Source organism: Engystomops pustulosus, chromosome 8 (assembly GCF_040894005.1).
Source record: "Engystomops pustulosus chromosome 8, aEngPut4.maternal, whole genome shotgun sequence".
Taxonomy (NCBI): domain Eukaryota; kingdom Metazoa; phylum Chordata; class Amphibia; order Anura; family Leptodactylidae; genus Engystomops; species Engystomops pustulosus.
This window is the reverse complement of record NC_092418.1, coordinates 93,291,150-93,315,461: the sequence shown is the minus strand read 5'-3', so window position 1 is coordinate 93,315,461 and position 24,312 is coordinate 93,291,150. Positions and strand designations below refer to the sequence as shown.

General features: G+C 42.0%; 1 protein-coding gene across 2 annotated transcripts in view; it reads left to right on the top strand.

The window, feature by feature from the left end:
• The window catches only part of CERS6 (ceramide synthase 6), a 162,951-nt gene that overhangs the window by 113,330 nt on the left and 25,309 nt on the right, over positions 1-24,312 (top strand). For both annotated transcript variants that reach the window (XM_072121814.1, XM_072121813.1), the window contains exons 5-6: positions 8,104-8,154; positions 14,773-14,865. In XM_072121814.1, the coding sequence (XP_071977915.1) occupies positions 8,104-8,154; positions 14,773-14,865 (144 nt within the window). The remainder of the gene's footprint in view (positions 1-8,103; positions 8,155-14,772; positions 14,866-24,312) is intronic.

Below are 24,312 nucleotides of genomic sequence, written 5' to 3'. Positions count from 1 at the left end.
GGCTATCATACGCTGGCACACTAGCGCCCGGCGTAAGTTATATAACCGTCATCATCACATAGTATTGCAAAATCCTAAACCTACAGAATAAATACTAACCACAACAGAAGATATATATACAGGCGGTCTTCTACTTAAGAACACCTGACTTACAGACGACCCCTAGTTACGCACCACTGGATGTTGGTAATTTCCTGTACTTTAGCCCTAGGCTACAATAATCAGCTATAACAGTTATCACAGGCGTCTGTAATTAGGATTTATTGTTAATCCTGGTTCTTATGACAACCCAACATTTTTAAAATCCAATAGTCATACAGACCCAAAACATTTTGCCTGGAGCTACAATTATAAAGTATACAGCTCAGACTTACATACAAATTCAACTTAAGAACAAACCTCTTGTACGTAACCCGGGGACTGCCTGTATATATATATATATATATATATATATATATATATTGTTGTGGTTAGTATTTATTCTGTAGGTTTGTGTTTTTATGCATTTTCCACTTTATGTTTATGAATGTACTTGCTAAAGTTTTGAGGCAATTAGAATATGCAGTAACATATGTTTAGATGAACACATCTAGTTTTTGGAGTACTATTGTAAAATCATGTTGTTGTCAAAAGCTACTCATCCCACATGGCACAAATCTGGACATATAATGCAAAGAGAAGGAAAGCCGTATCTATATTGCTTACATCAATATTTTGTTTTTATTTCAGTGAGTTAGAGAGTGTATGGACACTGTTGTCAAAAATGTATTCAGTAGATGGTGGGGCACATCTACTAAGGGTCCGTGGGCCGCATTTCTGTCGTGTTTCCCAACTATTTCCAATTTGCGACGCATTTTTGGTGCAAGCGATCGGATTTTGGCAAAATCGCGCCGACTTTCATGCGGCACAAATCGGGGGGTTAGGCGTGTCTGTCGGACACCCCGACTGATTCGGACTAAGCGCGGGATTTAAAATTCAAATTGTATACACCGGGAAGAAGACGGTGGACTCCGGCGCACCTGAGCGGGGAAGCGACACATGCAGGATATCAGGCGCACAGTCTTAGTGAACTTCATCCTCGTCGGACAATGCACCTGGGGGATCACGCAGGGACCGGGTAAGTAAATGTGCCCCAAAATGTTGAATGTGATTTGATGTGCTGCATAAATAGTTAAGAATTCATATTGGGATATATTATTACCAGGTCTGTGTTTTACGTATCTAATATCAATCATAAGCGTGGACGGTGAACATGGAGCTGTATACACAGGCTACGACAGGCAGTGCTGGCAGGATGTCATGAATGTGCGCCACACATACAGTATATAACTGTGTAAAAATCACATGCTATTATCAATCTTAGGATATTACACTGAACGCGTGCAGAGTTTACTCTGAGGTTTTGTTGCTGTTGTATAGTACAGCAGCAGCGGGGAGTGCAGCGCTCGGGAGAAGGAATCTATATATTACCATTTACATTGCATTGTACAGGCCTCAAGGCATAGCAGAAACCTCCTGGGATCTAAATTCTAAATCTGTTATGGGAACTAAACCTATATTCATACTGTAATACTGGCGTGTTCATATACTGCTGGGGGTACATGGTAGTAGATCCAGGGTATCCACACTCCCTGCACCTCTTATAGCTTTGTATTTATGGAAATTGTTAAAATCTTGAGCATTTAAGCTTTTCAAGACTGTCTCCCTACCCAGCAGGGACCACTTTATAGGGTGTGATTTGTACAAACCCTGCATCTTTTTTTACCCAGGAAGCATAATTTTTTTTGTTTTGATCATCTCGACCATAGATGGACTCGTGTTTTTAGTTTTATCTATTTAAATATATTTTTTATATTTTGTGTTCATCGTTAATCCCACTAGGAGACCTTAGGGGATTGTTTCAAGTTTCAAACATATTCTCCACCCACAGGATAGGGGATAGCATGCTAATTGGTAAAGGTCCAACTGCTGGGACTATGCTGATCAAAAGAACAGGACCCTCAGCTATCTGGAGAATTGAGGTCCCATTCTCACTAATGGATGGACAATTAGCATTCACGTATGGGTGCTGGAGCTTCAGTTTGCATGGTTGGTGATGGAGCATAATTTTAAAAGTTGATTTTAGAAAGGAGGAGGCCATGGATAACAAATATAAGCAGATTACCACAGTCACAGTGCCTGGATCTATGAGTAAGTGTCCATGATTTATCCATGATGGATTTTGATGGTAGATTTCCTTTAACTTTACAAATTCTCAATAGCTTCTATTATACACTTTTATATTGTATCAGCATAGCACTTTTTGGCAATGACAGTGGCATCTAGAGATGGTTAGAGAAAAATAACGGGTAGTGATCATCATATTCCTATTGTTTCATATGTTTCATATAACATATTGTTATTACTTTGTAATGTCTTATTTTATTTATATATGTTCCCCAGAATCTGTAAGGCGCTATGTAATGTGATGATGCTATATAAATAGATTACTAATATATGAAGACTAGGATAGTTCCCAGGATGTAATATTAAAGGAAAAGATGGAGTTTAAGCCCTTACTGACAGTACGACGTCACGTTTTGGCTGCGGGTGAATGGAGAGAGCTCATGGGCTGAGCCCTCTCCATAGCCGGTAAGTCTTTGCTGCATATTGCAGCAAACACTTACTAGTAGCACTGTGATCGGTGCTAGCACCGATCGTGGGTGTTAACCCATCCATCGCAACCGGCGAAGCTGAAGGCAGCTTAAAAAAAAAGATTGGAGAAGATTGTCGCTCCCCGTGACGTCATTGGGGGCGGCGATTGGTCGCCATGACAGCCTTGGGTTTTCTAAAGACCTGAGGCTGTCATGGTTTTAACCCATTCATTACAATGTGCGATTCGCACATTGTAATGAATGAGGAGGAAAATCCCCATATACTGCCATACAGTATGGCAGTATATGGTAAGATCAATCAGACAACCTAGGGTTAAAGTACCCTAGGGCAGTGGTGGCGAACCTATGGCACTGGTGCCAGAGGTGGCACTCGGAGCCCTTTCAGTGGGCACCCAGCACAGAATTTACCAGAGAGAACTCAAGGCTTCCTCAAAGACAGCCCAGGGCACGCCACGCTCAGTGCTATTTTAAAGTAACACCTACTTGGCTGCCAGGACTACAGGAGGAGTGAAAAGGTGGGCAGAGATGGATTATCGATGGAGTTCTTGCTTTTTGTGACCTCAGGGCGCCAATACGATTGAGACTTTTTGGCATATTGGCACTTTGCGACATAAAAGTGGGTTTTGGTTGTAGTTCTGGCACTCTGTATCTAAAAGGTTCGCCATCACTGCCCTAGGGGGTCTGAAAAATAGTAAAAAAAAATGTAAAAAAGTTAAAAACAAATGATATTAAAGAACATAAAAATTCAAATCGCAGGAGAATGCAACTTTTTTGCAAAGTTTTAAAGACGGCTGTCGATAAATCTCCCCCTTTCTTTATTATAATGCTTTTGGTTATATTGTTTGCATATTGCATCCAAAAGACAGTATACCGGCAGGTAAAGGTCTCTTCCCAAAAATCTGCATCTTTTTTGTTCCAATATTTAGAAGCAAGTTAGTGATAAATCTCCCCTAGCGTTTATGATTGGATATACTGTTGTGTATATTGCGTTGTGGATGGGAATTACCGTATGTTGTAGATGTTATCATGTGCGCTCCGCCAGCAAATTTGTGGGTTATGACACTTGCAGTGAAGCTTAGCCTTAAGTACTCCTAAATGATTTTCCAGAACAGTACCCACAGTAACAGCTGCAAGAACACAGCAATTTAGGAAAAAACCTCTCAAACAAGCCTCAGAGCACATAGGAAATGACAATGTGCAAGGATGACTTTCCTGCGAATGCACATTACGTCGGTCACTTCCCACAAGGCTGAACTAATGAGGGTTTATGTCCGAAAAAAGAGAACAGTCACAGCAAAACGCACTGAGGTCAAGGTATCTGTTGATTCTGAGTGAAACAATAAGATCTCAATAAGGCTGAGGTTGTCAATTATGCAGAGAAGCAGCAAATTAAAGGGTTTTAATATTTAATATTGACAATCGACATTCATGTAATCCTCAGCAAATCATATCAAAATCCCCAGCTACTGTTTGGTGTTGGAGAAAACTGTAGTGTTGGCCCTCCACACAAAGTCGTTAATGTTAGATAGTTGGTCTGAAATAGTTAATGTTATAGGTGCATGATCAGACCAGTGTATTGATCCAATAGTGGTGTTTTCTGCTCTGTCTAATAGTTCTTTACTTATTAAGAACAAGTCTATTCTTGAATATGTGCCGTGTCTATGTGAGTAAAATGAGAAATCCTTTTCAGAGGCATGCTGCACCCTCCACACGTCAAAGATTTGATTGCGCCATAGCCAAGAGTTTAATATAAATTCCCTTTTTGGGGTTTTATTTGTGGTATCTAGCTCGAATTGGTTAATGGTATTGAAGTCTCCACATAATATTAATTCTCCTCGTTTGTGTTTGTTAACTCTTTTCAAAAGTTTTTTTAGAAATGCTCCCTGTCCCATATTTGGGGCGTATACATTTACTAACGTGTATGGTAAGTTGTTTATTGTACATATTACCGTATATACTCGTGTATAAGCCGAGTTTTTCAGCACAAAAAATGTGCTGAAAAACCTAATCTCGGCTTATACACGAGTTAATAAAAAAAAAAACATGAGTTAATAAAAAAAAAATGTAATACTCACCCTCCGGCTCCCGGTCCTCGGCGGCGGCTCCTGGTCCTCGGCGCAGCTCCCGGTCCTCGGCGGCGGCTTCTCTCTTCGATCTTCACGTGCCGGCAGTCGCGTCTATGCGACTTGCCGGCGGGCGCACAATATGATGTAGCGGTGTCGCCGCTGATGACGTCATCAGCGGCGACACCGCCGCATCGCACTGTGCGCCCGCTGGCAAGTCGCATAGACGCGACTGCCGGCACGTGAAGATCGAAGAGAGAAGCCGCCGCCGAGGACCGGGAGCTGCCGCCGAGGACCGGGAGCCGCCGCCGAGGACCGGGAGCCGCCACTTCAAATCAAAGGTGAGTATCGTCGGAGGGTGAGTATTAAGTTTATTTTTTTATTATACTGAGGGCAGGCTGTATACTTTTTGGGGCAGGCTGTATACTTTTTGGGGCAGGCTGTATACTTTATGGGGGCAGGCTGTATACTTCATGGGGGCAGGCTGTATACTTCATGGGGGCAGGCTGTATACTTCATGGGGGCAGGCTGTATACTTCATTGGGGCAGGCTGTATACTTCATGGGGGCAGGCTGTATACTTCATTGGGGCAGGCTGTATACCTCATGGGGGCAGGCTGTATACCTCATGGGGGCAGGCTGTATACTTCATGGGGGCAGGCTGTATACTTCATGGGGGCAGGCTGTATACTTCATGGGGGCAGGCTGTATACTTCATGGGGGCAGGCTGATTGTATACTACTTGGGACAGGCTGTATACTACAGAGGGCTAGCTGGCTGTATACTACACCCTCGGCTTATACTCGAGTCAATAGGTTTTCCCATTTTTTTTGTGGTAAAATTAGGGGTCTCGGCTTATACTCGGGTCGGCTTATACTCGAGTATATACGTTACTATTATATATCGACTTTGAGGGTCTATAATTTGTTCCTGTATTGTCACCGCCAGTGATAACCTAAAACCTATTAGGACCCCTCTTTTTTCTGGGAGTAAGAGGATATTATGATTTTGGGAAAGTGGGGGTTTGAAATTGTGGGCGGATTTTTAATACTTATGTGGGTTTCTTGTATACAAATGATATCCGCTTTTTGTGTCTTAGTTTCCTTCCATAAAAGCGATCTTTTGTATGGACTGTTAAGTCCTTTCACATTTAAAGATAATATTTTTATACCCATTTTTATATGTAAAGTGTGATATTGTCATTTGTCAATACTAATGTGAGATATGCCATTCTTAATACTTTAATTTTTAGCATTGTAGCCATTTGCAATAGACCATCACCGTTTCTATTAAACAATACATTTCCTGTAATAAAGAATACAGAACAATAAACCAGAAAGGTAAAAAACAAATTTGTACTAATCTGATAATGTAGTACTCGCATGGGGGAAGTCCTTGTGGATACGTGCAGTGGAGCAGAAGGTGGTCAGTCCATCTTTACATCCCATGCTTGTATGAAATGTCTTTGAGTTGATGTTAACCTGCGGTGTGCCAGTCAGGATCTAGCCTTCTGGGTTCTCACCTTCCTTTGGGTTGCAGTGTTTCTTCATATGGTATTTCCCACTTTTTCAGAATGGAGAATCCTTCCATAAGGTTCTTTATTGCTATCATTGTGTTCTGGTGCTTCACTAGTATCTTGGTGGGGAAACCCCATCTGTAATGGATATTATGCTTTCTCAACTGCTATGCAGTTGTTATAGGAGCTAGGTCACGTCGAGCTTGCAGTGTAGCTGCTGAAAGATCTGTGTAAAGCTTTATAGAATCATACGGTGCTGGTAAATTTGGTAGATTTCTGGTTTTTGACATCAGTTGCTCTTTGATGTGGAAAAAGGTAAACCTAGCTAATACATCTCTGGGAATGGAATCCGGGAGAGAGTTAGGTTTCGGTATTCTATGTGCACGATCTATGCTCAATTCATACTCCGCTAGGTTAGGTATAATTGTTTTAGTGAGTTGTTGTATGTAGTTACGTAGCTGCATGCCTGGCACACTCTCTGGAATACCTCTTAGTTTTACGTTATTTCTCCTATCCCTGTCTTCAGTGTCCACTAGTTTAGCTTGGATGTTAGCCACTTTTTCATCTATTTCGTTGTGTGAATCCACTATCTCATTATGAGCATCCGTTAGCGACGCCATTTTTTCTTCCACATGGGATACTCTCTCTCCTAAGCTATTGATAGAGTATTGCAATGGAGAAATTAATTTGGAAAGATCCTTTTGTAAAGATAGCTTAAAGGCCTCCAGCATGGCTTTTAATTTGGTCTCAGACACTGTTTTTTCTGAAGCTTGAAACAGTGTGAAGCTATCTGGAGTAGTTGGTGTCTGGTGTGTTGTTTGGGAAGAGGGGCTCATCTCTGGATTTACACTAAAATCTTGTTTGCGGATCTTATGTTTTACTGGGCTAATGCCTGGTGAGTTAGAGTCACTGACCTCTTTCTGTGGGAGAGCTGAGGCTGAGTTGGAGCTCTCTGGCAGGTGCAGCTGCAGGGGGGACATGCTTCCCTCCCCCTCTGTGTGCTCAGGGGATGACTCTGTGCTGGAGAAGTTCTCCTTGTTTCTCTGTCTGCTTCTAGCAGGTAAGGCGTATCTGGAGGGAATTTGCTTGGTCTTGGAAGCTTGGAGATGGGATTCCTGACCTCCGTGACTGCAGATATATTGTGGCGCAATGTGTTGGCAGCGCGTGTTGTTGGATCAGCACCATCTTTTTCTTTTAGCTGTTCTGTTGGAAAGTAGTGGCCGATCGATTTACCAGGCAGATCTTTGTTATTCCGCCGCTTCGAGGCTGTGCCTGAGTTTTTCCCCGGCATTATGCAGCTGTTTCTGCACCCTTTTGGTGATCTGGACGCTAAGAATAGGCTTTATAGAGATGCTGATGGACAGAGCTCCCTGTTCACGCGGCCATTTTCTTCAGCAGCCAAGCCACGCCCCCTAACACCCTATATTTACTATAGGGGCCCCCAACACCAAACACATAGAATTCCTAGAAAAAGCGTCTAAAGAATTTATGACATTCAACACCCAAGAAAACACTGATTTTTTTTCAGTATGGATCACACACAAAGGGTGTAACACCCAGAGAGCTTCACCAGAGGTCACAGTGGGCAGAAGGGTCGGTCTGTAACTATGGGTTGTCTGTAAGTAGGGGACCTGTAGTAAAAGTTCTGCACCGCTCTCTTTATCTGTTCTGAAATGTCTTTGACCTAGTTTGTCCTAGAATAGTCAGGTCATTACTGAGGTCTAAATACTGACTGAGGTTTAGATGGACAAAAATATGGACATTAATGGTAAATGTCTTGATTTATCATTGGTAGAAATGCTGTAAAAACCCCTTTAATGCATAAATTTATTATTAATGATTTTTCTCTTTTTTTTTCTTCTTATTTCTAGACTCCATGGCTCTGGAACACAAGACAGTGTTGGTACAACTATCCGTATCAGGTAATGAGATTATGTAGAATAAGCTGAGGCTGATGATCCAGATGATATCACATATTCAGATGTCTCCCATCTCCCCAATACATATGCACATTAATCTCAGTTAGGCTTCACTCACACGAATGTATGGGGGACGTATATACGGCGTATATACCTTCCATATATACTTCTATGGTCTCACGGCGCCATACGGGAGCGGTACGGTGCAGCACACATGCTGCACGGTACCGTTCCATAGCCTGTAGAAAGACAGGACACGCCCTATCTATCGACGGAATACGGAGCCGTGCTCCATATATATCTATGGAGAGGGGCGGGGGTGAGCAGCGCTCATCCCCTGCTCCTCTCCCCGGCATCGTGTGAATGTAGCCTTACGGGCGGCACGGTGGCTGAGTGAGTAGCACTTCTGCCTTGCAGTGCTGGGTCCTGGGTTCAAATCCCACCTAGGTCAACATTTACAAAGAGTTTGTATGTTCTCTTCGTGTTTGCATGGGTTTCCTACCACGCTCCAAAACATACTTTAGATTGTGAGCCCCATGGGGACAGGAACAGGTTTGGTATGCTTTGTGCAGCGCTGCGTAATCTGTGTGCGATATATAAATAAAGAATAATTATTATTTATAGGCAGTTTTTTTTTTTTTTTTAGAATACTACCACTAAATGCCTCTAGTGACAGCTTTTCTAATAATAATAACTTCTTTATTTATGTAGCACTCACAGAGTCCGTAGCGCTGCACAGAGCTTGCCAAATCAGTCCCTGTCCCCGATGGGGCTCACAATCTAATCAAACTACCCACACGTTTGAGTGTACAAATATGTATATGTATTTTTTTTAGGGAGAAGAGGGGCCATTCAGAAGTTTGGGCTACGCCTCTCCTATCTGAGCCCATAGATAAATAGACAGATATGATATGATAGTCCTTTAAATATTACATAATAGTTGAAAGGTTTAGTAAAGAATTTTCCTTTAGGTCCAGCAGCGTTACAGCTCTGGTGACAGATAATAAAAGATCTATCGAAGTCATAATGCGTGTGGTATTTTGTAGCATAGACGTCTTCTATGACTGTAACACTTGCCTAAGGGGATTCTGGAAGTTGTTCTCCTACTTTTAACAACAGATCCCTTTAAAGTTCGCAGTTTTTGTCCTCCAAGGTCTTTGTGGATATAAATGCAGGGGTTAGCGGCGGCAATGTCCGCCTGTGGGATTGCTATTTGAACATGGATATAACCCAGCGAGCTTCACAAAATCACATCGACAAACTCAGTGTTTGAGGAGAATATGAACAGACAACATGAAGGAGTTTTTTTTTTTTAAAAACCCTGGAGGATCACATCTGTTACTCAATGTTACAGGCAAACACAGAAACTGCTGATGTGTTCAGAGGCGATTCCTTATATTCTGGGTCCAGCTGTTAATTTCTACATCACATGGTGACCCTTTGCCTTTTCATAGGGAACTTGCTGAGTTTAGTCTGATAAGATCCGAAATAATGAAAGGGGTTTTTATGATTACTTCCAAACAAAAACACAGTTGGGGGACATTTATAAGAAGTGTCTGAGGTAAAACTGTTCTAGTTGTCTATGGAAACCAATCAGAGCTCAGCTTTCATTTTATAAACAGCTGTGGGGAGATGAAAGCTGATCTCTGATTGGTTGCCATGGGCAGCTGGAACAGTTCAGCTCCCAGACACTTCTGATACATCTCCCCCAGTATTTTTTTTTTAAATTGAGGAATACATATACATTACTGATAGTTTTTACCTATATAAATTGTTCATATACCTGCCTCTCTATTCCAGTAGACTCACTATATATATAGGCAATTTAGGGAAAATCGGCGCAAAACGGTAAAATTCGGGTAACCCGATGGAAAAACGAGAGTCGGGCCCTTAGTAAATGACCCCCAATAAGTAGTATAAGTGCTGATTTAGGCTTTATTAGAATCATATAGGGGTAGATTTATCATCAAGTTTCTGAGGTAAAACTGTTCTAGTTGCTCATGGAAACCAATCAGATATCAGCTTTTATTTTATAAAAAGCTGTGGGAAAAAGAAAGCTGAGCTCTGAACAGTTCAGCTCCAAGAGGCTTATGATAAATCTCCTCCATAGAATCAATTCAGAATTCAGTTTTCTGTGTCTTTTGAGAGAATTCCATTCGGATAACATTTAAATGGGATATATAACATTTGGATTAAACAAATCACATGCAGCTCAGTCACTATTGCTCTTGGAGTCCCTACTGATCCCCTTTCTGCAGGGATGTTCTAACATATAGCTACATGGCTGTCATTGGACTTTGCGGCTTCGTAACATACACAACATCATTTCTACTGATGTCAATGATTGGCTAAAGCAGTCATTTGCATATATAGTATATAATTGATGCTGGCATATACACAACCGCCATTGGGGAATATTAGACTAACAGTCCTGGAACTAAGGCAGATCAAATAGGTAATTTTTTTTTCACGCATAGTATCCATAAATTGCTAATTTTAAAATCCCTGACAGCATGTACACAGTCTTAATTAACAAAGCAATACATATTTTAAAGGATAACTAATTTTATAAATGAATATGCAGAGTGGTTTTGCTGAAAAAAAACAATTATAAAATTATGATAATGAGGCTCTCTCACTCCTGTGGCTGCCCCAGCACTTCTCCTCTTACCCTAATTATTCACTGCTCCAGTCTTGTCCTGCCCAGCATAGGCCGAGAATAAGTCATCACTTTGTTGTCCCTGACAGGCAGAAGTAATCAATCACATTACAATCCCCCAGCTGCTGTGTATAAGACATCCAGCTCAGGTTGATTAGTCCTGTCTGGACAGTTCTGGTAGCAAGTATGCACCCAAGCTCCTTTAATAGTTGTTTTTTGAGCAAAACTACTTGGTTTGGGGGTTAAACAAGATATGTTTCTGCATCAGTGTCGCTACAACATTCTCAGGGTAAGTTTGGTTCACAATGCATAAAACAAATGGTAGATTTCCTTTAAATACAGGCAGTCCCCGGGTTACGTACAAGATAGGGTCTGGAGGTTTGTTCTTAAGTTGAATTTGTATGTAAGTCGAAACTGTATATTTTATAATTGTAGGTCCAGACAAAAAAAAATTTGGCCCAAGTGACAATTGGAGTTTAAACATTTTTTGCTGTAATGGGAACAAGGATTATCAATAAAGCTTCATTACAGACACCTCACAGCTGATTATTGCAGCCTGGGACTATAGTAAAGCACTTAGAAAGCTTCACCAGAGGTCAGAGGGGTCCGTCTGTAAGTATGGGTTGTCTGTAAGTCGGGTGTCCTTAAGTAGGGGACCGCCTGTACTTATGGATTTTCTACACTTTTTCATGTATATTTCATAGATCGGAAGGTAAAACAATCCAGTTGATAATAAATATTTCATCTGATCTCATCTTATCCTATTCCAGTGTCTGGACAATATACTGTGTGATGAATCTCACACTGGGGGTCTTCTTCCTATTGAGATAGAGTTGCTTTTGTCTTGGATAGGCTATTTATCTGCTGCTTAAAGGAAATATAAGATCTTAGCAGGACGCCAGGACTTCCTCCTGCTCTATATTTTCTCATGATTTCAGCTGTCTTTATGATAAATGTGACACTCGGGAACATGAATATTTTTTTTTATGGTGGCTGGAAATAGAAGAAGAAATCCCAGTGTCATTTATAAGGCTCATTTGTAATGACAACTCGCTTGAAACCGTAGAGCGGTGAAAGCGAATTTCACAATGTACAGATTACCGTGTATTGTCTCTGGGCACACAGGTGGGAAATGTTACGAATATTTATAGTATAGACCTATCTTTGGTGAACCTACATAAAAATCCTGAATATACGGTGTTACTGTAGGATTAATTGGCCGTAGCAGCTGTTACCTTTCAGTATTGGCGCATTTACACGGTTTTAGCTGCAATATAGAACCTGCCTACGGTCAATACTGCTTAAAGGGACTCTGTCAGTTCTGCTGTCACAGAAAAAACTGATATATGACACAATGGGCGGGGGGGGGGGGGGTGTTTATTACTATTTTTTAGCGTTGCTTTGACGCAGTTTGGGAACAAATGCTGTTTTGCGACTTTCCATTGCGCCAAATAAACATAGGACAGTGCAAAGTCACTTTAAAATAGACCCTGCTTGCGCCAAATCCAGTCTAGTTATCACAATACTGAACTGAATTCATGATTTGCAATTTGGCGCACATTTTTGTTTCGGTGCATGTTTTGGTACAAGATGACTCCAGCCCCAAATCCCCCCCCCCCCCACCTCTTGGTGAAGAAATAGGACAAAAACCAAATTTATCAAGACCAATTGTTTCTTAGAAGGGACATATTAGAGGGACAAGAAAAAAAATTATGATATATTATGAGACTAACCGAAAGAAATAGAAACATAGGGGCATATCAGGACCTCTGCACACCGCCAGTGGCGCAGAGGCCCTGAAATAATTGCAAATGCTAGCTTATTGCTAGCTTTTGCGATTATTTTCCCCAATCCGCCACCTTCACGCCAGTGGGGCGTGAAGGGGTGTGAAGGGGGGGGCGTGGCCGGCCGAGCGGGGGTCGCGGCCGGGCGGGAGTGGGCCGGCGCGGGGCGTTACTGCCTCTTCATGTATCGGGCTGCGAATTTGTAGCAGCGGGGCTATCATACACTGGCGCACGAGCGCCAGCGTATGATAAATATCCCCCATAGACTCACGTCATGAATTTAGATAAAACAAAAATTGAATTGAATATAGACAACCAAGTCAACCGAGACAAATTGTAATGATAAATTCCCCTCAATGAGTGAAGTGTAGTGAATCATAATAATTATTTATTAATTATGATTATAAATAAAGAATTATTATTAGAATTCAGCTAAGTCTTCATTTTCATTTATATGCAAATAAGTGTTTTGTGGCATCATGGGAAAACAGAGGATGGTCCGCCATTCACCACTACCAGTTCCAGCTCTTTCTTCCCCTTACTGGATCATCATAGAATTGTTATTAAAGCCGCCACAGTTGCCAAGCAATAAGTTCTGTTAGTTTCAATGGTCAATATGCTAAGTAGCTTCTCTACTGTCGGGTAGGTAGGTGGTGGTTTGGTCTCTGCTTCTAACAGTTAATGACCTGATGATTACCGAAAATTGAAGGCACTGCTTGGGAATTGACAAACAATCTATGCTCTATTCTTAAAAAGGTTGTCGGGGGGAAAAAATGTCATAATAGGGTTATGATAATAACAAACCTAGGTAAAATCCCCTCTCACTGGTGCTCCGATGCAGTCTCCCATCACTGCCGGTCTCGGTTTGGATGCATAAGATTAGTGGTGATGCGGTATTGACAGTGTGTGCATCCAATACAGCATAAAATAGGCCACAGCATGTCTGCATTGCTGTGTTATAACAGGTTATAACAGGTATACTCTGTTTTTTATTATTAAATTTTAAAAAAATTAACCCCTTTAAAGGAAATCTACTATCAAAATCCCCCCAAAAAATCATGATAAACCAGGGACATAACTCATAGATCTATAGGAGCGCCCCTCTCTCCATTATATCTCCATTCATAGATCCAGGCAACGTGACTGTGGTAATTTTCTTATATTTGTTATTTATGGCCTCCTTTCATCTTAATTCAACTTTTAAAATTATGCTAATGAGTCAGAAGGGCTCTAAGGGGTGTTACCCGAGTCTGTCCGTGCTGCAGATTCACAGGCTGCTACACTGTGAATTTCATTGTTTGCTGAAACTTCCTCTGCTGCAGTAGGGTTACGTAAGGCAAAGGGAGGAGGAAAGTGCTGAGGGAGCAGGGGGAAGGGAATATGTGCTCCTGCACAGTGAAACAGTCTGCTACAGCACTCTGGTATCGCCAACAATGACTCTTCTGGTTTATTAGCATTATTTTAAAAGTTTTAGAAGGTAGGGGGTCTTGGGTAACACATATAAGAAGATTACCACCGCCACTGTGCCTGGACTTATGAGTAACTGTCCCTGGTTTATCAGGATGGATTTTGATGGTAGATTTCCTTTAATGGGGAGTTCTATTAACATATGTTAAGAACTGGAGATAGCAAAAGTCCCCTATAAATTATGTGATAAATGTTTTTGAAACTTAGGATGCTTCGGGTGCTTCAGTCAGAAATTATGGACAGATGTAACCAGAAAGATATAATAGGGGCGGATTACGACTGCCATGGGCTCTGGGCTGTATGATTATTATAGACCCTACAAGTCTGGAATCACTTCCTCCATATGGTACTAGAATCAGCTTCTTGGGGAATGGGGGATGTGTCGTTCTACCTGCTTTCAACCTGCGCTTTCAAGACCTTTGGGGGACCTTAAAAGGTCCTGAAATGGCTCTTGTCTACATGGGTATTGACAGCAGGAACAGATGTAGGAGGATTTCATGGATGAAATCCCTTCTTAGTATAAAATGTGGTGGGTGGTTTGGGAGGCCATGGGCCCCCCTGGAAGGCTTGGACTTGGGCCCTGGCTACTGCCCAAACTAATTTTTAATGATTGGATGTTTTCACTTTCCAATACTTCCTTTTCTCCATACTTTTGTTCATAAAAAATAAGAAACAGTAATTTAGTAAAACTGAATCATTTTTGTTTTGCAGCAATTGACGGCAGATTTGCATTACTACTACGTTCTGGAATTGTCTTTCTACTGGTCTTTGATGTTCTCGCAGTTCACAGACATCAAAAGAAAGGTAAAATCTTACTTTGCTTCGTTGGCACATTAATACATTTGGAAATTTACTAAGAGGCAGAAGTAGTTCTGGTGTTTAATGGAAAAAAAGTTTCTTTGTTCTTTATTCTATTCCTCTTTGTATATTAATCCATTATACATAGAGTACATTCCCATTTTTGACTGACATGAGAAGGGTATACTCAGGACATGATGCTTTCGCTATAAAGGAGAATACTAAGAGCAATGATGTTCACTATATAGTAATAAGTTTAGTTACAGCAGCTGCCAATTCACAATAAACAAAATCCCAAAGATTCCATAACTTAAATATAGAATGTACTCTCCGATTTCCCGTCCCATAATGACCCCCAATTTCATAGAATATTCTATAATCACTGTGGTGATTATATGGTCGTCTAAAATGATACCTTACTTCTGGACGGCTACATCGAAGAGTGGGGGAGTGTTTCTGACAACCTAAAACTTTAAAGGGGTGTTTTGGTAAACCTAACATTGACTAACCTTCTAGAAAGTTCTGGGCTCATAAGATGAATATGGGATCTCCTTAGTCCTTAGACATTGTAATAAGAGCTGAACAGTCCTGAACTTTCCGTTCGGGATCAGGGTTTGGATCCGTTGCATGCAGCTTGGACCTATTGCAATATTGGCAGAAGAACAGCCAAGCCAGCAAATCAACACCTGTGGCCAACGCGCTATGGTTGTGATTGGCTCTGGTTCATCTCTACTTGTAATGCTTTATTTCCCCTGTGGAGGCACTACAGGAAAAGTGAACATTCCAGATAAGTGAAGTTTCATAGAGCAGGCTTCAGCTTCAGGACAACTTTACTGGACAGAAGTCTTGAGTTAGCACCCAACCTTCGTTTATATAAGTTGTCCCAGGTTTTCTTATTATCCCCTTTACAACAGGATAAGGGATAACAGCTGATAAGTGGGTGTCCAACTGATGAGTCCCCCAACAATTAAGAGAAAGGGGGTCCCACTTTCACTTAATGGGTGGAGCACTATTTGATACATGAATCCTGCTGCTCCATTCCTTGGTATTGGAGGGTCGTAAATTGCCAAGCGCAACACTCAACTATCTCCAGCCCTCTCATATACAGGGAATGGGAGTCTCGGGGAGCTTGGCTTGACAATTTTAAAAACTCCTATAGTATTGAATGGAGCAGTAGGATACATGCTCAATCTGCCTTTCCATTAATCCGTGAGATCCGCCATTCTCTGGATTGTTGTGGGTCCTGTTCTCACGATTAGTGTGCTCACCCCAACCGGATCCTGGGCAAGCACAGGGCCGGGAGGAGGAGGTGGGAGGGGTGAGTACTCTTCAACCCTCCTTTCTTCCATAGACAGATGTGCCGTGCCATGAATGGGAGCCATAGAAGTCTATGGGGGCCATGACCTGGTGGCAAATTATGTGGCAAACCCTACACAGGTAGCAGGATTCGCAGCGCTATGGACATCTATGAACCATGTATCACTACCCCTCTATAGGGCTATGAGCCTGTGCTAAAATCATGCTTTCACCATGGGACAGTATTTTGATGGGGAGGCAAAAATTTTCAGCATCATAGATGGCCATAACACAATCCCGTGTGGTGTTTGGTCAAAGTAATATGACTGACTTACAGGGGGTTTTCCTGGACTTTTTTGGCATAAAAAGTCTAAAAAAAAGTGCCATTGAGTTTTTTGGGACTTTTTACTGCTAAAAAGTCTCAAGGGGCTATTTCCACCTCTTAATTAATCTGACAAAAACATAAAACTGCTGCTAGTGCAACACCATGCAAAGCCAGATTCATGACATAAAAAGTCACATGAATAGATGCTCCAGTCCCTTTCTGGTGTATATGCTGGGAATTATTACGCATTTTGAGACTTTTTTGGGACTTTTTTTCCAGAGATGATGAGATCCATGATATGGATATAACACACAATGACACACTCTAGCTCTGCTACATATCATCTATAACACACACAGTCATCTCTGCTATATCTCCTTCCCCTGCTATAAAGATCTTAACTTATCTGTAGCTAGTAGGGTAAGTCTCTGCACACTGCTGCTTGCCAGCAGGAAGTGTCTGTGTGTGAGCTCACCTTGTAATTCAGGGGGGATGGGCTAATGCAGAGAGCACAGCATTGTGCAGACAGGAGAAGCTATTCATGAGAAGAATCTTTCCTGTCGACCATAGTTAGAAGATTTACAGTCGAATCTCTGGGCAACCGAAATTGAGTAATCACAGTAAACTAGAAAATGTGTTATTTTATCATCTTGATTGTATTTAAGAATCTTGTCTTTCCGGGAATACCCCTTTAAGAAATGTATTTTATAAAAATCTGATGAAATAATTATACATTGTAAATACATATTTTTCATGATTTTTTTTCTATTTATGTAATTACAACCAGTAGAGGGCATACTATGTATATTATACCGCATACTATATATAAAATCATCTGTGCATTATTACCCCACCTTATGTTTAATGTACATTTAGCTATCCCTGGATTGTTAATCATCTTAACGACTATGTACATAGCTTCAGTACCACTGCAGCACGTACCCTTGATCTCTTTGCAGTCCTGTTGTCTTGGAATTTCAATTTCCCTGACTGTCAGTGCAGAATAGTAAAAGTATTGAAGCCGCTCTGTGCTGTTTCTACTGCCGCAGCAATATTAAATGACCTTACTTGTGCCAAGGCTTTGATAACAGACTACAAAATAGTGATATGCAAGGATGAACATGAACTTTCAATCTAGAACATTTTCTGCTTGTAAATTGTGTTTCATATTTCCGAAAAGTTCTCCGGAACAAGAATTTCTATGTAAATACATCATTATTGTTATTTTAAAAAAATGTTCTTATAAATTGGAAAATGAAAATTTATTCCTGTCGAGTGATGGATCATTATCCCTCCAACAAATATGTTTTAACTTGGATGACACCATTGGGAAATTTGTAAGGCTGGGCAAAAGGGGAGAACCAGTTCCTCAACCCTCCACAGGCATTGCCACTTATCTATAGCGGCTGAACAGCCAATCCGGCAAATTGATGCCCCTAACAGCTAGCCATGGCTAGTAGGTAGGGGCACCAAATTGCCAGATTGGCTGTTCGGTCGCCAATCCAGCAAAATGTCTAGGTCGTGCGAACCCAAACCCTGAACCCAAATGAAAGAATCGGATCCGCCCATCTCTAATGCTAAACCATAGACATTTAGTCATAGATCCAGACATTGTGACTCTGGTAATCTCCTTATATTAGTTATCCAAGGAATCCTTCCCCTTAAAAATCAAATGTTAAAATGTTAGGCTAATGAACCAGAAGGGCTCCTGGGGTTGTGCCTTGAGTCCCACCATGCACTTCCCCTTGCCTCTGCCTGACCTTATCTCAAACAGTGTGAGGTAAGTGCTGAAAGAGTTGGGGGAAGGGGGAATAGTGTAACAGCCTGGGAATCTGCAGAAGGAGGGGTTCAGGTACCGGACTATAAGACGCTTTTTCACTATAAGACGCACCCCAGATTTAGGCTTCCAAAAAAAGGAAAAATATATTTTACACCAATTAAAATATCTCTGTTGGTCGCACTAAAGCACAGCACACACACAGACATACATTTGCACACACAGCACGACATCATCCATAGTTACACACTCAGCTACATACACAGAACCACATACACAGCTCAGTTACACACACAGAACCACATACACAGCTCAGTTACACACACAGAACCACACACACAGAGCTCAGCTACACAGAACCACACACACAGAACCACTACACACAGAGCTCAGCTACACAGAACCACACACACAGAACCACTACACACACTGCTCAGCTACACACACAGAACCACACACACAGAACCACTACACAAACTGCTCAGTTACACACACAGCTCAGCTACACACACAGAACCACACACACACAGCTCAGCTACACACACTGCTCAGCTACACACACAGAACCACACACACACAGCTCAGCTACACACAGAGCTCACCTACACACACAGAACCACACACACACAGCTCAGCTACACACAGAGCTCACCTACACACACAGAACCACACACACACAGCTCAGCTACACACACAGAACCACACACACACAGCTCAGCTACACACACTGCTCAGCTACACACACAGAACCACACACACACAGAACAACTACACAAACTGCTCAGCTACACACACAGCCCAGCTACACACACAGAACCACACACACACAGCTCAGCTACACACACTGCTCAGCTACACACACAGAACCGCACACACACAGCTCAGCTACACACAGAGCTCAGCTACATACAGAGCTCAGCTACACACACAAACACACACGCACACAGAAACACACACACAACCACACACACACACAGAACCACACACAAACACACACCCACACAGATACACACACACACACACACACACACAGAACCACACACACACACACACAGAACCACACACACATACACACAGAACCACACACACTTCCCCCATTCCTCTTCTTCTTACCCTGCCCCAGCGCAGCATGGCAGTATTAGACCTTTGGTGATGTAAGAAGCATGTGATCAGTCACATGATCTTGACATCACCGCAGGTCCTATACCTGTAGGACATCGGGGAGAGGTGAGAGCAGTACGGAGGCTCCTCTCTGGGAGATCTACATCAGGGCATCACCCGATCTCCCGATCTCCATTACAGCGGTCAGGAGGGTCTGGCAGTGTTGGATTCTCCTGACCTTCTGTCTATAAGACGCAGGGACTTTTTAGCAAGATTTTTTCTTGCTAAAAAGTGCGTCTTATAGTCCAAAAAATAAGTGAACTCCCTTCGCTTGATGTAACCTTACTGCAGCAGGGGAAATTTCAGCGCACAATAGGAAAGGGGAAGTGCTCCTGCACAGTGTAGCAGCCTGTGAAGCTGTGAAGCAGCACAGAGGAATTCTGGTAACACACCCAGAGTCCTTCTGGGTCATTAGCATAATTTTAATAGTTAAAGTCTCCATATATTGTGCCATAATGGAGCAATACAAGGGAAGCAGGCTATAGTTTGAGTGATGGAAAAGAAATTCAGGTTATTAGTATGATAAGGGGTCGGGGAAGGAGTGTAAACCAAGCACACTGACATACTGGTGTGTGTCCCCCCTGGAAGGATCTGCTCTTTTTTAAAGGAAATCTACCATTTGGTTTTGAGCATTATGAACCAAACATACCTTGAGAATACTGCAGCTACATTGATGCATTATCTTGTTTAATCCCTGAACCTAGTGGTTTTGCTGAAAAAAAATTGTAAAATTATAATAATGAGGCTCTGTCGCTCCTGTGGCCCTGGGGCTTCTCCTCTTACCCTAATTATGCACTGCTCCAACCTTGTCCTGCCCAGCATAAGCCGAGAATACATCATCACTGTGTTGTCCCTGACAGGCCTTTCTTTGTAATAACCAGGACATAAGAAGGTTAATGAATAGCAGATCCTGCCAGAGGGAGCACACACTAGTATGTCATAGTGCCTGGTTTACAACCCTTCATCCTGTCTTTAAAACATGAATATTGGATAGCAAGGAGATATAGGAATGTGGAAATAGATAAAACAAGGTAGTGATTGAAATGGTAGATTTTTTAGAGTATGAGGTAAATAAATGGTTCATGCAAAAGTCACACTTAATCCATATATAGAGTGTAGAAGACGTAGAGATAAAGGCAATTAATGGCCGAGATAAAAATCTTGGTCCATTCTTTTACTTGTAAACCTCACACATAGCACTTGGGTTAGGAGCACTTGGTGCTTGCTTGCCCCATTCTGGTGTTGGTGCTGCGATTCACTAAGATTGTGCGCCCGATATCCTGCATGTGTCGCTTCCCCGCTCAGGTCCGCCTAAGTTCACCTTCTTCTTCCTGATGCATGTAAGTGCTTGATCTTACGACACAATTTGAAAGTTAAATCCTGCGCTCAGTCCGAATCGGTCGGATTGTCCAACTGGATCAGCATGCCTCCTGATTTGTGTCACAAGGAAGCCAGCGCAGCTGCGCCAAAATCTGACACAATCCCAGAGCAGACACCTGTTAAATACGCGTCACAGCCTACAAAACCCGAAAAACGTTGGAAAGTCTGAAAGTTGGAAAGTGAGCTTGCGGACCCTTAGTAAATAAGCCCCATTATGTTGAAGCTTTGTTATGGGGGTTGCATCTCTTCTCCCCATTAGCCCTGTTCTCTAGATGATGAATTGGTCACGTGATGGTTTGGCTTCATACCTATTTCCATGACATATGATCACAGTCTTGCCCTTTTGTCCAATGTCAAACCGTCCATTATTAGTTGTTCCTAAAATACTCGGAGAGGATCTAATAAATTTTCTGTTATTACTGGATCTGTCGACAGCTTGCTCGTATCTAATTCTGGTGCCCTGCAAGACGCTCTGCTGCTAGAAGCTATTGGGAACAAGCCAGTATTTCTTGAATATTTAATTTAAGAAAACCTATCAGCCAGAAATCAATGGCTTTATTCCAGACCCCGGTTACTTGAGGATCAGTCGGAGCGAATGTAGGTGTGAATTGATTGTTTCTGTAAAGTGAATTTGTTTAGTAAGGAGTAGAAAATTGCGGATGCAAAACTGATATAAAACCAATCAACACATCCACAAAATTATAGAATACAGATTAAGATCCCATATTATCATCCAGCGGATCTTAATTAATCTACAATTAGGTTTAGTAATATTTAGCTGAAGAAATAGTTCAGATGACAAAATTGAAAGGATTCTCCATTGATTTGCTCTTACAGTCTTCTTTATTCTATCAGTGAGTATGGGACCCCCCATTCCTGTGAGCTACTAGACTGCTGAGATCCCATGATCAAATGCACTCCGCTATCTCCGACCCCCTAATAGATGGGGAATGAAGCGGCAGAATGAGGATGCACCCAACTATTGAGAACGGGATCCCTGTTTTCTGGAGGGCTGGTCGTCACATTCTCATTTTGGGGGGTCCCAGAAGTTGGACACTCATCGATCAGGTTGTTATCCCTTATTCTGTGCTTAAGGGGTAACTCAAATACTTGGGTCAACCCCTTTAAAGGCCATAAATGCTCTAATAGGAACTTCAAGCATGTATATGGGTAAAGAATATACAAAAAAGTTTTCCAGAATATACAAAGAAAAACTATGCGTCTAGTGTTACCTTAAAAAGTCAACTCTCTTTTGAAAAAAAAACTTTGGGATAATCACAAGACTTCTTGAAAGTTGGTATACCGGAAAACCTACTTGCATATTCCTCACCCAGAATTCTCATCATGCACAATGGTCTCCCTTTAAGACTCTGCATGACTGTGAAGGTGGCCTGCTAAGACATTATCCTGGGAGATATATTCCTCTTACCGACCCAAAAACATGTATGCAAATTAGTTCTGCTACCTGGAAAAAGTAAACTGGTTACACTTGTTGAACTTGTTGACAGGTCAATGGGGAGAATTTATCACCATGCTGTTTCTTGTACAAATTTTTGAGACTTTTTTTTTACTAGATGCACAAAAGTTTCAGATGCACAAAAGTCTCAAAAAGTAGTACAAGAAACCAGACAGCATGGTTATAAATCCCCCCCCCCCCATGTCTGACTCTTAAATATATCTTAAAGGGAACCTGTCAGGGTAAAGTGGGGTGCTAAATCACCTACAGGTCCTAATAGTCTGGTAGACCGGCGGACCCATTTTAAAAATGACTGTGACTGTAAAATTTAAAGGGCCAGCGCGCCGCTAATTAGCGTTGGCCAGCTGCCAGTCGTGATAAATTCCAGCCCCTTCATATGTCCCATGCCGGATCTTTGTGCTTCCATGCCTGAGAGAAAGCAATATTCCAAGCCCTCTGCGATTATCCTGATTTCCCATTGTGACCTCGATTCCATTCCTGTCTCGATCTCCTGCCTGTCCCCGACCACAAGTCTGCCTTACATTCCTGTACTACGCCTTGGCCGCCACCGCAGACAAAGTCGCACCTGTGGAACGACCTGGCGGTACCCGGTCTAGGTGGTACCCGGTTTTCATTCTGCAGGTATTCTGCACTTTATTACAGATTGTTTCTTCCTCTTATATCATTTAGATGTCTAGAATGATCCTGATTATTACTACATTACTCCAGTTATTAATCTCTCCTTTAAGTAATTGGGCATAATTGGCAGTACAGTCTCTACATCAGTCATCTACATGGAGAAGAGTAATCAGAGCTCTGCAGTGATCATCCCCAACACTAATGACTCCACAAGATATCTGTACCGCAGCACTGATGCACACATGGCATTGCTTTGCACACTATGGATGGCAGCTGGCATCTGCATCATTTGTGGGACATTGCTTTGGTTCCAAGTATTCATATTCGGGCAAGGAAGCCATGTTTTTGGATTTTTTTTGCTTTTGCCCACAACCCACCTGTGGTAGTGTCGGCTTACTGACTTAAGCCGACACCTGGGAGCAGAATCTAAGTGGCACCCGGTTGTCACCAGAGCCCGCCACCAACCATATTTTTTTAAAATTGTATTTATTTTTTTGCAGGATGAAGTTTTTAAAGGAAACCTGTTACCATATTTTACTCCATTAACCTACTAGCCCTCTCAGGCAGGTTATGAAATACCCTTTCTATAATTATCTCTTTTCTGTGAAATCTCATTCATTGAACCATAAAAAAAATTATCTTCCAAAGTCGCATAAAAATGAACAGAAAAGAGTCATGTTTAGAAGCTGCAGGGGGAGTATCACTTCAGATGTCCCTATTTTTGGTTCTATAGCACTTAGAAACATGCTGCTGGTATCATATTAAACATAAGTATCTCATCTTTTAGATCTCTTCAGGCCTGTGGTTCGGTGACACAGGCAGTTAAATACATAATTGAAAAGCTACCATATTTATCCTCGTATAAGCAGAGTTTTTCAGCACAAAAAGTGTACTCACCTTCCGATGCCCCTCAGCAGGTCCTCTTCTATCCATCGTGGCTCCGGCATCGGCTCCATAGGCTCCATAGAGGACAATGGTTTTATTTGGTACTACTCCAAAAATATCATGCACCTCTGGTGGCACCAAAATCTAAACAGCATATACCCAGCATTGATTTTAGGGATCAATAAAGGAAGATCTACCATCAAAATCCATCATTAAAACCAGTGATGTCCATAACTCATGGAGCCAGGCACTGTGACTGCGATAATCTTCTTTGTAATCAATGGCCTTCTTCCTTTTAGAATCAACTTTTAAAATCATGCTAATGAGCCCAAAGGGCTATGGGAGCGTTACCAGCCTCCGTGCTGCAGATTCACAGGCTGATACAATGAGCAGAATGTCTTAACCAACCCACTGCTGTCTCCCTTCTCCCTCTGCCTTTGTAATCTAGCAGTACCAGAAAGTGCAAAGGGAGGGGAGAATGATTCTTCTCATTGTAACAGCGCATGAAGTTACGCTACAGAGCGGCTATGGAAA